This window comes from Oncorhynchus mykiss, chromosome 13 (assembly GCF_013265735.2).
Source record: "Oncorhynchus mykiss isolate Arlee chromosome 13, USDA_OmykA_1.1, whole genome shotgun sequence".
NCBI lineage: Eukaryota > Metazoa > Chordata > Actinopteri > Salmoniformes > Salmonidae > Oncorhynchus > Oncorhynchus mykiss.
In genome coordinates, this window is record NC_048577.1 from 57,161,970 (window position 1) to 57,174,936 (window position 12,967).

At 43.7% G+C, this 12,967-nt stretch overlaps 2 protein-coding genes across 3 annotated transcripts; one reads left to right on the top strand and one right to left on the bottom strand.

Annotated features, from left to right (window-relative positions):
• Positions 1-5: 5 nt before the first annotated feature.
• LOC110486881 (28S ribosomal protein S7, mitochondrial) lies at positions 6-2,050 on the bottom strand. The gene is made up of 5 exons (XM_036941617.1): positions 1,933-2,050; positions 1,265-1,456; positions 1,069-1,132; positions 820-987; positions 6-543 (listed from the first exon to the last, which is right to left on the bottom strand). Exons 1-5 carry the CDS (start codon positions 2,013-2,015, stop codon positions 322-324), a joined length of 729 nt encoding a protein of 242 aa, XP_036797512.1. The 5' UTR covers positions 2,016-2,050; the 3' UTR covers positions 6-321.
• An 82-nt stretch (positions 2,051-2,132) lies between these two features.
• Positions 2,133-12,789, top strand: LOC110486867 (ADP-ribosylation factor-binding protein GGA3). 2 transcript variants are annotated; one of them, XM_036941614.1, is made up of 17 exons: positions 2,133-2,243; positions 2,875-2,959; positions 3,099-3,174; positions 3,330-3,428; positions 3,536-3,659; positions 5,032-5,135; positions 5,453-5,533; positions 6,205-6,342; positions 7,239-7,320; positions 7,413-7,529; positions 7,699-7,968; positions 8,552-8,634; positions 8,795-8,952; positions 9,256-9,560; positions 9,739-9,908; positions 10,261-10,371; positions 10,754-12,789. In XM_036941614.1, exons 1-17 carry the CDS (start codon positions 2,177-2,179, stop codon positions 10,862-10,864), a joined length of 2,181 nt encoding a protein of 726 aa, XP_036797509.1. In that variant the 5' UTR covers positions 2,133-2,176; the 3' UTR covers positions 10,865-12,789. The 2 variants fall into 2 exon arrangements, with proteins under 2 accessions (XP_036797509.1, XP_036797508.1); XM_036941613.1 differs by lacking the exon at positions 2,133-2,243 and having other exon boundaries at positions 2,250-2,959.
• The last annotated feature ends 178 nt before the right edge of the window (positions 12,790-12,967 follow it).

The following is a 12,967-nucleotide window of genomic DNA, read 5'->3' on the forward strand; positions in this document are numbered from 1 at the left end:
TGTCATTTAATGTTTTCACAATCATTCTTTATTGAACCATAATACAATGTTAGTAAAAGAAGCCTTTTACAGTAACTGTATTTGTGGTCAGTATACTTGGATACACACCATTCCAAATATTTCACAATGGAGTCCAAGAGATGTATATTTACATAGCCTGTCAATGCCCTACATTGAAGACAATCTCCCATGATGTGTTGCACAAATGTCCATTATGTTTTTTTTTTTCCAACAAGGAACTCCATCTCAAGTTTGACCAAAGGGACAATGGATTGAATTCCTTCCAGTCCAAAAGGTCCCATTTTGAATGCTGCACTCAGACTACCACCAGCGATAGTGGGCGTAGGCTCTGTTGGATTCAGCCATCTTGTGCAGTTCGTGTTTCCGTTTGACCACGTTGCCCTCCTTGGAGAAGGCGGCCAGCAGTTCCTGGGATAGTTTTTCGTACATTAGTGTGCGTCTGTGCTTGTTGTCCCGGCACTCTGTGATCATCCACTTCATGGCCAGGAAGCGCCGTCTGTTGTCTGTCAGAGGTATGGGCACCTGCAGAGTGGAGAGGGACAATACAGGATGTCATTACACATACTGTATGAGACTAAAGATAAATTACATTTGTCATGTCTATTGTGGAGAATAAAGAGTTGATGTATATTTTTCTACAAACTATCACCCCATGGTTGTGTTCATTAGGCACCAAAGACAAGAAAATAGACAAACAGGGAGGGACTACCAGAACCCCTGTTTTCATTACGTTGCAGAACGTTTTGCTACGTTGTGAACTAATGAATAAGACTCTGTAGAAATGGTGAGAGTACTGACCTGATAGAACTTGCCCCCTTTCTGAATGCTGGCCAGGCCAATGACAGGCTTGCAGTTCTCCAGAGCCTGGTGGAAGATGGCGTATGGATTACACTCGATCTCTGCCTTCTTTCCCTCGGGGGCTTTGTGGTACTTCTCCACCTGTTTTCTCTTCATGTTCTCCAATGTCTGAAAAGAGAAGGATGGGCATTAGTGTATATTTACATTACATGGCAAACTATATCAAACAGTCCAAGAATCCCACTATACCTGTGTGATGATACCTTTGGCAATAATCTTGTCACCATCTTTCATCATCATGTTGACAAACTTGCTGTGAAGAGAAAGAATAGTGATCAGCTGTAATTCAGACTATTGACAGGGTAAACATACAACCACATGACTGAGCTACATGTATTTCAGTGTTTTGTAGGGTTATGCATTAATGTGTGTTGGGGTTAGGTACCTCAACACAGGGTCGTTGAAAACAGAGCTGGTAACAGAGTTGGTGGCTGCCTTTATGGGCCTGACAGATTTCAGCTCCCTCTCCTCTTTCTGCTCAGGTGTGAGCTCAGTCTCTGGGATGTGGTACACCTCTTTCCGAGGCTCAGGCTCCAGGTAGTAAGGGTTGTACCTGCTCCATCTCACCAGGAGTACCCTAGAGAAGCATGAGCAACAGAAGATTATGACACTTCATGTTTAATAGTCAAATACAATGCAATGGTTATAGCATATCATGGACAATATCTATACATGATCATTTAACCATCTAATGTTGCTTGCAGAAACATATGGGGTAACTAGTGTTTCTTAACTCTGGTACTGTCACCTCGCGCCCTGGATCAGAGATACAGTGTTTGTGCTTGTTAAAATCTACATGAACAAATCGTGACCAACCACACTCACTCACACTGATTCACAAACTTGTTCTTACAGGACGGGTGATTTTCTATTTTGCTACAATGAATACAGTGGGTGGCATGTCTCTAAATACTACAACGTTTAATGTAAATGTAGCTGAATTAGCTAACGTAGTTGTAATAAACTTGTGCAATGATAAGTGTCATACTAGTGCAGTATCACAGTGTTAAGATACACATCCATAGCGTCGTTAATCAGCAAAATTATAATTACCTTGGTGTCCAAGGTTTTAGTAAACCTGTGAGGGAGGCAGCCATCTTGGAAAGTGTGGTGCGAAGACCACTGGTAGATGCCATAAAGCAAAACTAATTTCCATGATTTATTTTCCAAAATAAAGCATTATTCAGCTAAATGTTTGAATTTCTAAATTTCACACCAAACAATAAATGCATATTTTTCTAGGTTTTATTGAAAACGCAGACTGCGTGATTCTCGCGCATAGTTGCACACATTGGTGATGTCATTACGCGATGTTTCCAATGCTATGGCGTACCAGGAAGGGGAGACGCTAGAATCCTGGCTCAGTGAGTGAATTAACCTATGTATCCAGTCAATTCATTTATATTATTAGCATATTGCATTGCATTGAATGAATGGAGTGAATGTATGAATGAAGTAATGAAGAGTGCGATCTTTTGAACTGTCTGCAATCCTCCAGGACTACTGCCTTCGAGGCATCCCCGTTATAAGATCTGTGTTAGCGTTGTCGTTCTTAGCAGCCGTTTCAGGAAAGCTGTGCACTGAATCTGGATCAGTTGTGGGAGGCGGACATTCAAGCATAAACCCAGGGGATGTGGCCACTGCACCTCAGCTGAGCTTCCTTTTGATATCGAGAGTTAAGACAGCTAAATTGAGGATTGTGATTTTGATATCAAGCGCCTATCTTGTGTTGGTTGACGCCTATCTTATAATTGATAGCCTTTCGAGGAACTGGGGGCTAACGAGGAACTGGTGGTACAGATAAAACATCTTTGGTGGTGGCTTCACTGCATGTATGCGCTTTGTGGTATAGTAGCCAGTGCAATGTGGATGATGACCGAGGATGGATGACAGTGTCCGGTTGCTCACATGTGTTGTCCTTTCAACAAGTCGGTCAACTCTCAACTGTAAAGACATGTGTTAAACATATTTTCTTTTTATTTGATCTCACTATAGATAAAGCCACCCATCCAACAAACAGACAGGAGGATTGGGAGTACATCATCGGTTTCTGTGACCAGATCAATAAGGAATTGGAAGGGTATGTTATTTCCTGATTCACCTGATACCATTCAGTATGTATTAGCTAATACATAAATTCAGTATGTATTAGCTACATTTGACCCATTGCTATAGTATGGGTTAAATTGGCCCATTTCCTATACAATCTCGTTGTGCAGTCCCCAGATATCTGTCAGGTTGCTGGTTCACAAAATCCAATCGCCGCAAGAATGGGAGGCGCTTCAGGCTTTAACAGTGAGTATTGTTTGTTTGTACTATTTAATTTCATCCAATATTCTGTTCTAGTCCTGAGGCATAGCTGTATGTACTCATATGGTGTATACAGCCTTGTCTCAGGGCTACCTATGTGTCCATGTGTTTGACACAATGTCCACGTGTAATTCTCCAAGGTATTAGAAGCATGTATGAAGAACTGCGGGAGAAGGTTTCATAATGAAATCGGGAAATATCGGTTTCTGAACGAGCTGATCAAAGTTGTTTCTCCTAAGGTGAGTGGACTTGGTATCCTGAATGCGTTATTCTATTCTTCTTCTATTTTCCTATTGTTCTGTGTGTGAATACATCACTGACAAAGATCTGGTACACTTCTATCTAGTACATGGGAGACAGAGTACCAGAGAAGGTAAAGACAAAGATTATTGAGATGCTGTACAGCTGGACAGTGGCTTTCCCCAACGAGGCCAAAATCAACGAAGCATACCAGACACTAAGGAGACAGGGTAAGACCTGGTTTCCACTAGTTACCACAGCCACTATGGCTGGGAATTACCAGGGACCTCACGATACTTAGCTGCCGATACGATATGTATTGCAATTCTCGCGATTAAATACTGTGATTTTATTGCGTTTCCATGTTCTGAACATATTGCTCACCGTATGTCTGCTGCAGAGGAACAGGAAAGCCATGAGAAAACACCTTTTGATCAGTCATGGAAATAAAATTGCTGAAAACAAATTGACTCCCTATTTAGTATGCAGCTACACTGACCTCTGGTGGCAGGCTGAACACACAATGTATTCTCCAATAGTCTTTCTTTATGAACTTTACCAGTGCATGGCTGTGCTATACATTGCGTGCTGATGGAATCATGAGAATCACAATACATGTCCTATGTGTAATATGAATTGATACTGTGATTTTATTGCGTTTCCATGTTCTGAACATATTGCTCACCGTATGTCTGAACAGGAAAGCCATGAGAAAACACCTTTTGATCAGTCATGGAAATAAAATTGCTCATAACAAATTGACTCCCTATTTAAAAAGAAGATGGAGAACAAGCTATGAAGGAAAAATATGGGAGTTTTGGTTTTAGCTACAGTAAACTTGCGCAAAAAGAATATTTGGATATTGTCAATACGATACGATATATCTTCAAATTATATCCTGATACCCGTACGGGAGTTGTAGCGATGAGACAAGATAGTAGCTACTAAACAATTGGATACCACGAAAACGGGGTAAATAAGAATAATTATATCCTGATATGTCACTGTATCAATCCCCCCCCCCCCCCCCCCCCCCCCGCCTTTTTTCCTCCAATCAGGACTAGTATGAGCATACCCTCTACTATTTCTTTGTGTGTGATTGGACTCGGGCTCAATACCATTTTAGTGAAAGGTTATTCTTCCTCAATTTTCCTCATTGCTTTTAAATGGAACACTGTTTCCAATCAGGAAATAATAACAACTAGGTGGGTGCTTATATTTGTCCTGTTTCAGACATGTACACGTGTGTATTATACTCATGTGTGAATTGGAAATGTGTTTTTTGCATATCCCAACTCCCGGAAAGTGGGTTCACAGCCAGGGTCTTCCATTATCAACGGCAACCCTTGAGCAATTAGGCATAATTGCTCAAGGGCACATTAACCAATTTTTCACCTTGTCGGCTTTCGGTTGCTTGCCCAATGCTCTAACCGCTAGGTTACCTGCTTAATACCATTTCAATTCAGGAAGTAAACTGATATTCTTCCTCAATTTTCCTCATTGATTTGAAATTGAACTTTGTTTGTGATGAATAGTCTCATAGAGTTATTTTGAGTTATTAAAAAAAAAAAATGTATCTGTGAACTACCTTCTGTTCTTCAGGCCTTGTAACTATGGACCCTGAGCTCCCAGTGGACAAGACTCTGATTCCTTCACCCCCCACACGTCCCAAGAACCCTGTGTTTGACAATGAGGACATGGGCAAGGTGAGACACTGGGTTCAGACTGAGTGTATCCACAGTACTGGTCTTTAACCCTGGTCCTGGATCCTGGTCCTAGAGAACTACTGTATATGTGGTGTGCAGTCTTTTGTTTCAGCCTAGCACTAACACACCTACTTACAACAAATCACTGAAACCTTGATTTGCTAAAACAGGGGTTATCAGACTGGAACAAACGCCTGCATTCCTTCTAGGTCTCTAGGACCAGCATTGCTGACCACTGATGTACAGATAGAGTCAAACCAGCAGATGTCAGTGTCACCATGGTGATTTGACAGAGACATGCCTTCATGTGTGTTTAGCTACTAGCAGAGCTTCTGAGGAGCAAAAACCCAGAGGACCTGCAGGAAGCCAACAGGCTCATCAAGAACATGGTGAAGGAGGTGAGAGACAACGACATGCCCTTTAAGTGCTTATAAAGGCGGTTGTAAAGAGCCATAAGCTGTTGTGAATGCTCATACTCAGCCTGTGACATACCACCTGTGTGTTTATAGTCATAATGGGTTCATAAGACTGTTCTAACTAGCTTTGAGTGGTAATAAATGCTTATAGAGTATTTTATCAGCCCTGAATGCTGATTGGCTGAAAGCCATGGTATGTGAGACCACAGGTACGAGGAAACATTTATTTTTACTGTTCTTATAGATGTTTGAAAACGGTTTATAATAGCAATAGGTCACAGAGGGGGTTGTGGTATATGGCCAATATACCACGGCTAAGGGCTGTATCCAGGCACTCCGCGTTGAATTGTGCATAAGAACAGCCCTTAGCAGTGGTATATTGGCCATATACCACAAACCCCCGAGGTGACCTATTGCTTTAATAATTCATCATGGGATAATAAATACACTGTAGAATTACACACAGATGGAGCTTAGAAAATGTGATCATAGCCGATCATGCGTCCATGTTAGTAGTTTTCTATAACACTTGTATTGTTCTGTTTCCCAGGACGGCTGAATGCATTTACAATATAACTGTTGCGCATGCATATAAGGCTTTTATAGCAATGTGTAACAAGTCTGGAACATCTTATTAACCCTCATTCTCCCAGGACGATGTCAGGGTTCAGAAAGTGACCAAACGCATCCACACCCTGGAAGAGGTGGGCATCAACGTCAAGCTGCTGAGTGAGATGCTGTCCCACTACGACAAGGACAGGTCCTCCCAGTCAGACAGAGAGATCATCAAGGTGTGTGTTCCGTTCAGACTCCACACACATCACACTTAGCCCTAGTTCAAACACCGCTCTGTCGCCGCACCGAACTAAAGCATTTCACTTTCTCTTTGGGAGAGCAGGGATAGAGTGCCTTGTAAAGCCATAGTGTGCCTCGTCTGTCTTTTGACAATAGTTGGTCAGCCTCTGCTGCTCTTTCGGCGCGGGTGAGGCACGCCTCTGTTTCATGCAGTTCTGCCAGAGCAGTTCTTCCACTGTCAGGAAAAATGGTCATGCATATTAATATATGTTAATTGCGTGCAAATAAAGGTTGCTTGGCTACCACACCCACAACGGAAGCACAGTCATGGCTGATACGCAGGTGGAGGACGTCTGAGAGGTGGCTGTTATGCCTGAATTCAACCCAAAAGCAATGAGTATGTCTGCAGTGTTGAGAGAGCGGTTGTATGAAACCAATTGGTATGTCACCAGAGTTCTCAGCCATGCCAGCCCGCTCTTCAGGTCTATTCAGTTCTACTCGCCAAAAGTTTGGCGTCTGAACTGTGTGTTACTTAGATACTTGTCCTCTTTGCTTGCTGTGAGGCATTAAGGACCTTATGTATCACCTCAGGCTATAGCCAGTCCTTAACACAGTTTTACAGCTAGTCCCAATTTGTTCCCTACCACGTCTGGATAGGTATAAGCAGTTTAGTGGTGGAGCTTCTATCATATTGCTAACTCCTTACCTATCTGCAAACACCAAAGTGTTAGGACCAATGGGAAGGGGACGGGAAAGAGGTAGGGAGCGAATTAGGAATGGCTGCTAGAATGATACGAGCGTGGTAGACTTTGATGTTATGTGAAATTAATTAGAATTGTAAACTGTCAGTGGCTGATTGAAGCATGTCGTCGTACATTTCCTGTAATACCAGGAACTATACGACCGCTGCGACAAGTTGAGACGCGCTGCTTTCAAAATGGCCACAGAGACTGAAGATAACGACACAAGTTTAGGTGAGGAAATACATTTGTTATTTGAATGTTTTTCAACCTCTTAGATTGTTATTTGTTGTTCCATCTCTTAACCTCTGAACTTTGCCCCCTAGGTGACATCCTGCAGGCCAGCGATGACCTCTCACGGGTCATCAACTCCTACAAGAAGATTGTCAAGGGACAGACCGTGAATGGAGACATCGAGGATCCTAGATCTGCAGCTGGTGAAGGTGAGTGATGGCACGTAATGTATACACACACACACACACACACTTTCACTTCTTTTCATATCACTTTCAGAGCAAACTGTTTCCTTTCTACCTCCTTCGATTTCAATTCCTCTCTCTGCTTCATTCTACCTCTCTACACCTCTCCCTTCTTTCCCTCTCTATTCTACAGAGACGACAGGGAACAGTGACAACACAGAGACCTTGATTGACCTGGCTGGCATTGACGTTCCAAACTCCACCTCTCCTCCGCCTGCCCCTCTCCCATTGGTCTCCGATCCCACTTCAGCCAATCACCTGGGGTTCCCAATCCCTGTCTTGCCTCCTCCTCCAAAAAGGTTGGCCGGGTTGCATGCCAGTCAGAACAGCAGCCCCAGCCACCCAGCCACCGACAAGGCCCTCAACGCTCTCTCTCTCCTTGACGATGAGCTGCTATCCTTAGGTACCTCACTGACCTTGCATTTTATGGAAGTTATGTGTAGATGTATTCTTGTTAAATATAGGCCATATTTCCTATTTGGTTTGTATTCTAAATGTATTCATCACCAATGTTCAGACAATGTCCTATGGTACTTAATTTCATTATGCCAGCAGCATCCCCCTGCTGGCTTGCCTCTGAAGCTAAGCAGATCCTTGGATGGGAGACCAGATGCTGCTGGAAGGGGTGTTGGAGGGCCAATAGGGGGTACTCTTCCCTCTGGTATAAGGGGATCACAATGCCCCAGGGCAGTGAAGGGAACATTGCCCTGCATCTGGTGCAGTCTTTCGGATGGGACGTTAAACTAAAGATCCCATGGCACTTATTGTAAGAGTAGAGGTGTTAACCCCGGTGTCCTGGCTAAATTCCCAATTTAGTCCTCATACCATCATGGCCACCTAATCATCCCCAGCTTCCAATTATCTCATTCGTCCCGCTCCTCCCCCCTGTAACTATTCTCCAAGTCGTTGCTGTATAAGATATGTTCTCAGTCAATTTACCTGGTAAAAGAAGGGTCAATACTCATGTCCCTTGTGTGTTTTTTCAGGCCTGAACGATCCAGTTCCTTCTCTGAAAAGCCAATCAAAACCAACGCTGAATGAAATAGCGAATCCGTGGACCTCCTTACAGGTAGTTCTTCCTGATGAGGACCACAATGGTCAGAGCATTAAAAAGCATGACTTTTTTTCTACTGTCATTTCCTGTGTCTTTACCAGTGAGGAGTTTTGAACAACTCTTGTGATACATTGGGTAGATTTGTAAGTGTCTCCTCCCTTCTATCCATCTCCAGGCTCCTGACCCTGGCCTGGACTTGTTTGGCACTATAGCAGGGCCAGGCCCAGTATTTCCCCCAGTCCAGCCAGCGCCAGCCCCCGCCACGGCCCCTGCCACCCACAGCCTCCAGGACCTCCAAGACCTGGCCATGCTGGACTTTGGAGAGCCAAAGAGGTGCTCAACTAACCTTACTCCCTTCACTTCACTGGAAATATTGTAGATCACTTCAAGGTCTTATATTACCCACATTGAATTAGATCAGGTGCTTCAGCGCATGGCTAAAGTGAAGCAACACTTCTGAGGTAATCCGAAGTCTCAGGGTTGTCATTAATAGTGTGTCACATCATTACATGACTAGATGCTACTCAACATTATCCTGAATATGGTACAAATCAACATGCTCTTGATTGCACACTTACTTGTTTGATTGAGTTATGTTTCCAGAGAGAGCTCATGTTGTTTTTCTGTCATTTCCAGTTTGCGTGTTGGCGGCGGATTCGGGATGGCAGCCTCTATGGGGGCCGTAGTACCACCCTCCTTGGGGGCCATGGTACCACAGGTCCCCCTCTCCTCGACCTCCCTCCTCCCTGGCCCCGTGCCTGGCTCCCCTGCGTTGTCCCACACCAAAGCCCAGACGCTGAGCTCTGCCCCAGGCAGCCCCCTGTTCAGCTCCCTCTCCCCCTTCCACCACTCCTCCTTCCAGGGGGGCAGCCCAGCCAGGGGGCTAGGACCGGAGGCCTCCCTGGGCAACGTGCACGTCCCCCTGGAGGCCATCAGACCCAGTGAGTACTGGAGATAGGGGAGGGAGGTAGAGAGAGGGAAGTGTGCAAAGGGAAATGGGACATGCTATATATCCTCCTGTGAAATTGAACGTTGTTAGTCTTTTTTAACCATTTGATGTCTACAGTACACTGTCTGGATAACATTGATATAGCCTCTCACTGCCTCTGTCCCCTCCAGGTAAAGGGCTCCCTGTAACGGCCTATGATAAGGATGGGGTGCGTGTGCTGTTGAACTTTGCCTCAGACTGTCCCCCTTGCAGACCAGACGTGCTGGTGTTAGTGGTGTCCATGCTGAACACTGCACCACTGCCCGTTCAGAACGTGGTCCTTCAGGCCGCCGTGCCCAAGGTAACACACAGGTGCAATATACACATGGTACACACACACACTTTGTTCACACTTGCTCTGTCTAGGTGCCATAGGAGTCTACAGCCATGTCTCAGGGCAATGTGTACACATACACTCGTATAATACTTACACATGTGTCCACTCCTGTATACTTACTCACTCAAACATTATATCATTTCATCCAAACAAAAGGTGATGGGTTCCTCACTCAAAAATATGTTGCATAAAGCTTCATTTTTGTATTTATTTGTATTATTTTCACTGCATCAGGGATCGAGTACACCGGCTTTGCAGCCATCTTCAGTGTGTAACTTTCACACACTCCTTAACCCCTCCTCTCCTTGTCCTCCAGTCCATGAAGGTGAAGCTGCAGCCTCCGTCAGGAACAGAGCTGCCTCCCTTTAACCCCACCCTTCCCCCGGCCTCCATCACACAGGTCATGCTGCTGGCCAATCCCCTGAAGGTAAGAGCAGGGCCACGAGTATTTCATGGTAAGGTCACATGGTCAGGGAACAGTCATATGATCTCCTAGGGCCCAGAGGTTTTCTGATTAAGGTCACATGGTTAGGGAGCAGCCCACTTCGCTAATACACAGGCCAAAGTCACTGTAGGACTAGGGCTCTATCTTTCATCTTTCCATGGTTCCTTGCAATCTATCTCCTCATCTTTTCAACCGTATTGGAGGTTCAAGGTCTCTCCTCTCTGACTTTCTTATCCAATGCGGTTTGGGGAGACTCAAAGATTCATTGAGAGGCTAGGTCTTTTTGGACCTGATGGGCTTCCATCCTCTTTGTAGTCTTTGTGAAACCACTTGCTGACCCTCTTCCAACGTTTGCCTCTTGCAGGAGAAGGTGCGTCTGCGCTACAAGCTGGCGTTCACTCTCGGAAACAGGCAGTGCTCAGAGGTGGGCGAGGTGGACCAGTTCCCCCCGCCAGACAGATGGGGTCACCTATAGCCACCCCCATACACCACAGAGCCGAGCCAGGACGGGCCAAACCAACACTCCATGATGGGGGTGTTAACCACACATACCCCAGAGAGAGAGAGAGATGAGGATAGGGTGGGAGAACTGTGCTGCAATGTTACAGTACCAACATAGTGCTACCTACCAGCCAACCATTCTGTTTCTTTCAGATTGTTTTGATATTTACCGTCTTTGTATTTGCCCAGTTGCTATTGAGACAATTGTAACTTTGTAAGCATAATATAGCATACATGGCATACACTGAAGTTCAAGACAGTTTTACAATAGCTTCCAGAGCTTGTATTGAATATTATTGCAGGGACAGCATCTCAACTGAAGGGATACAAGTGCTTTTTCCATGTTTCAGAAATTGATACAAAGATGCACCAAGTGTCACTCTTTATTTGTTATTAAGTGTGTTTATTAACTGAGAACATCTCCAAGGTATTTTAGCAGGCCAGCCAGTCGTCCCTTATATACAGCACTGCAGGACATTTCCTAACAAACGTAGTCCCGCCCACAAGACTTGCTGGCAAAGGAAATATAACTAACACTACATCCATTATTATGACGAGATACATACATACAGTGTATATACTGTGTGTGTGTGTGTGTGTACATATATATACACAGTATATATGTCAATGTTTATACCACAGCATTGTTGAATGCTTGTTTCTAATGGGGTAGAAGGGCATTCTAGAAAGGACATTATTATTCAGAGCTTATAACTAGGGAAAAATGATTGATTAATCATATAACTGGAATATAATTTGGTGAAATCCGGTAATCTTATCCGGAGGACTTGCTAGCTAGCATGTTAGCTCAGAGTAGCTCATACTTAACTTGAGTCAAGATACAGAAAGTTATGTTGATTAGATGTGGGTGCTAGCTGTCTGTTGACAAAGGCCTCAAACATGATTCCATGAGGTGTTTCAATATTTCTTCAGTGCATATCCAGTGATCATGCTTATTAGACATAATTGTGGCAATTATTATTATGACATTGTTTTAAAGTGATGTATATTGTATTTCTCAATGATATTAGTTAATGGGTTTTCTGGACCTTCTAGGTCTTACTACAGACTAATATACAGCTACTATTTTGATGACTGGGTTTCCTAGCAACACTGTAATCAATATTGTGGTTACTTCTGGTGTGCTTCTGTAAGTTATCATCATAAATGCATATCGTAGCTGGTTTTTATTCTTTGGTTTAATGTACGGGTTCTTCTTATGCTCCCTCTGATGCTCGCCATCTGGTTTAACTATGGTGTTTAAGCTTTCAAAGTGGTCTGTCAACCAGAGTTAAGATATCCATTAGTACTGAGTTTTAGGATGTATTATTTTCTCCATTGTCAGTATTGAAATTGTATTTTTTTTTATTTATTTCAGTTGTATTTCAGTGCATCACTGAATTGACCAAGCTTAACACTGGCTGAAAGTGTCATCTGACACAAGTTGGAACTAACATGGAGGAAGGTGAAGAAACAATGAGGTCAAAATCATCCAGTAATATTGAGCCCACAATAGGGCAGTGATTTCATACTTCGATGGTGAAAGGTTGATTCGCTAACCTTCATCCTAATATTCAAAGGAATGGACGGATATGAGAATATGGTGGAAACGTCTTACCCATGCTTGCACTAATACATTGCTTTTAAATCCACACTTCAGGGAGGTTAGGGAATTGGGAAAACAGCCAGTTTCCTCCCCATGTCCTCTCTCTGGTTGTCCCTGACTTGTAGCATTGTGAGAGGCACAATAGCTCTGTACATAGGTGTACTTATCGTCTGTAGTCAGGAGATGTGTAGAGGTCAATGTGATGTGTAAATGTCTTGAAAGATGTTTTACGATTGTACATACTGTGCTATTTGTTTGTTGCATGAGGAATTAAAGGATTTTTGATCTGGTAATTTAGCTTATTGTACTCTTTGGTCTAACAAGTTGTTAGGGCATTGCTTCTCTATTCATACCTTACGCTAGTAAATCAGGTTGACTTAAAGGTCATACTTCTGCCGACATCCACAGCGTTTACTGTGAATTTGATTTGAGCGAATGTCAAGGAAATTGTTGACAGTGCAGTGTGCTTGT

Bases quoted from the DNA above. Each gene is read 5' to 3' on its own strand.
- LOC110486867 (XM_036941613.1), top strand. From the start codon at position 2,766: ATGACAGTGTCCGGTTGCTCACATGTGTTGTCCTTTCAACAAGTCGGT. The intron at 3,429-3,535 runs GTGAGTGGACTT...ACTTCTATCTAG, and splicing joins TCAAAGTTGTTTCTCCTAAG to TACATGGGAGACAGAGTACC. The intron at 10,372-10,753 runs GTAAGAGCAGGG...TGCCTCTTGCAG, and splicing joins TGCTGGCCAATCCCCTGAAG to GAGAAGGTGCGTCTGCGCTA.
- LOC110486881 (XM_036941617.1), bottom strand. From the start codon at position 2,015: ATGGCATCTACCAGTGGTCTTCGCACCACACTTTCCAAGATGGCTGCC. The intron at 988-1,068 runs GTATAGTGGGAT...TTCTCTTTTCAG, and splicing joins CCAAAGGTATCATCACACAG to ACATTGGAGAACATGAAGAG. The intron at 544-819 runs GTCAGTACTCTC...TCCACTCTGCAG, and splicing joins AAGGGGGCAAGTTCTATCAG to GTGCCCATACCTCTGACAGA.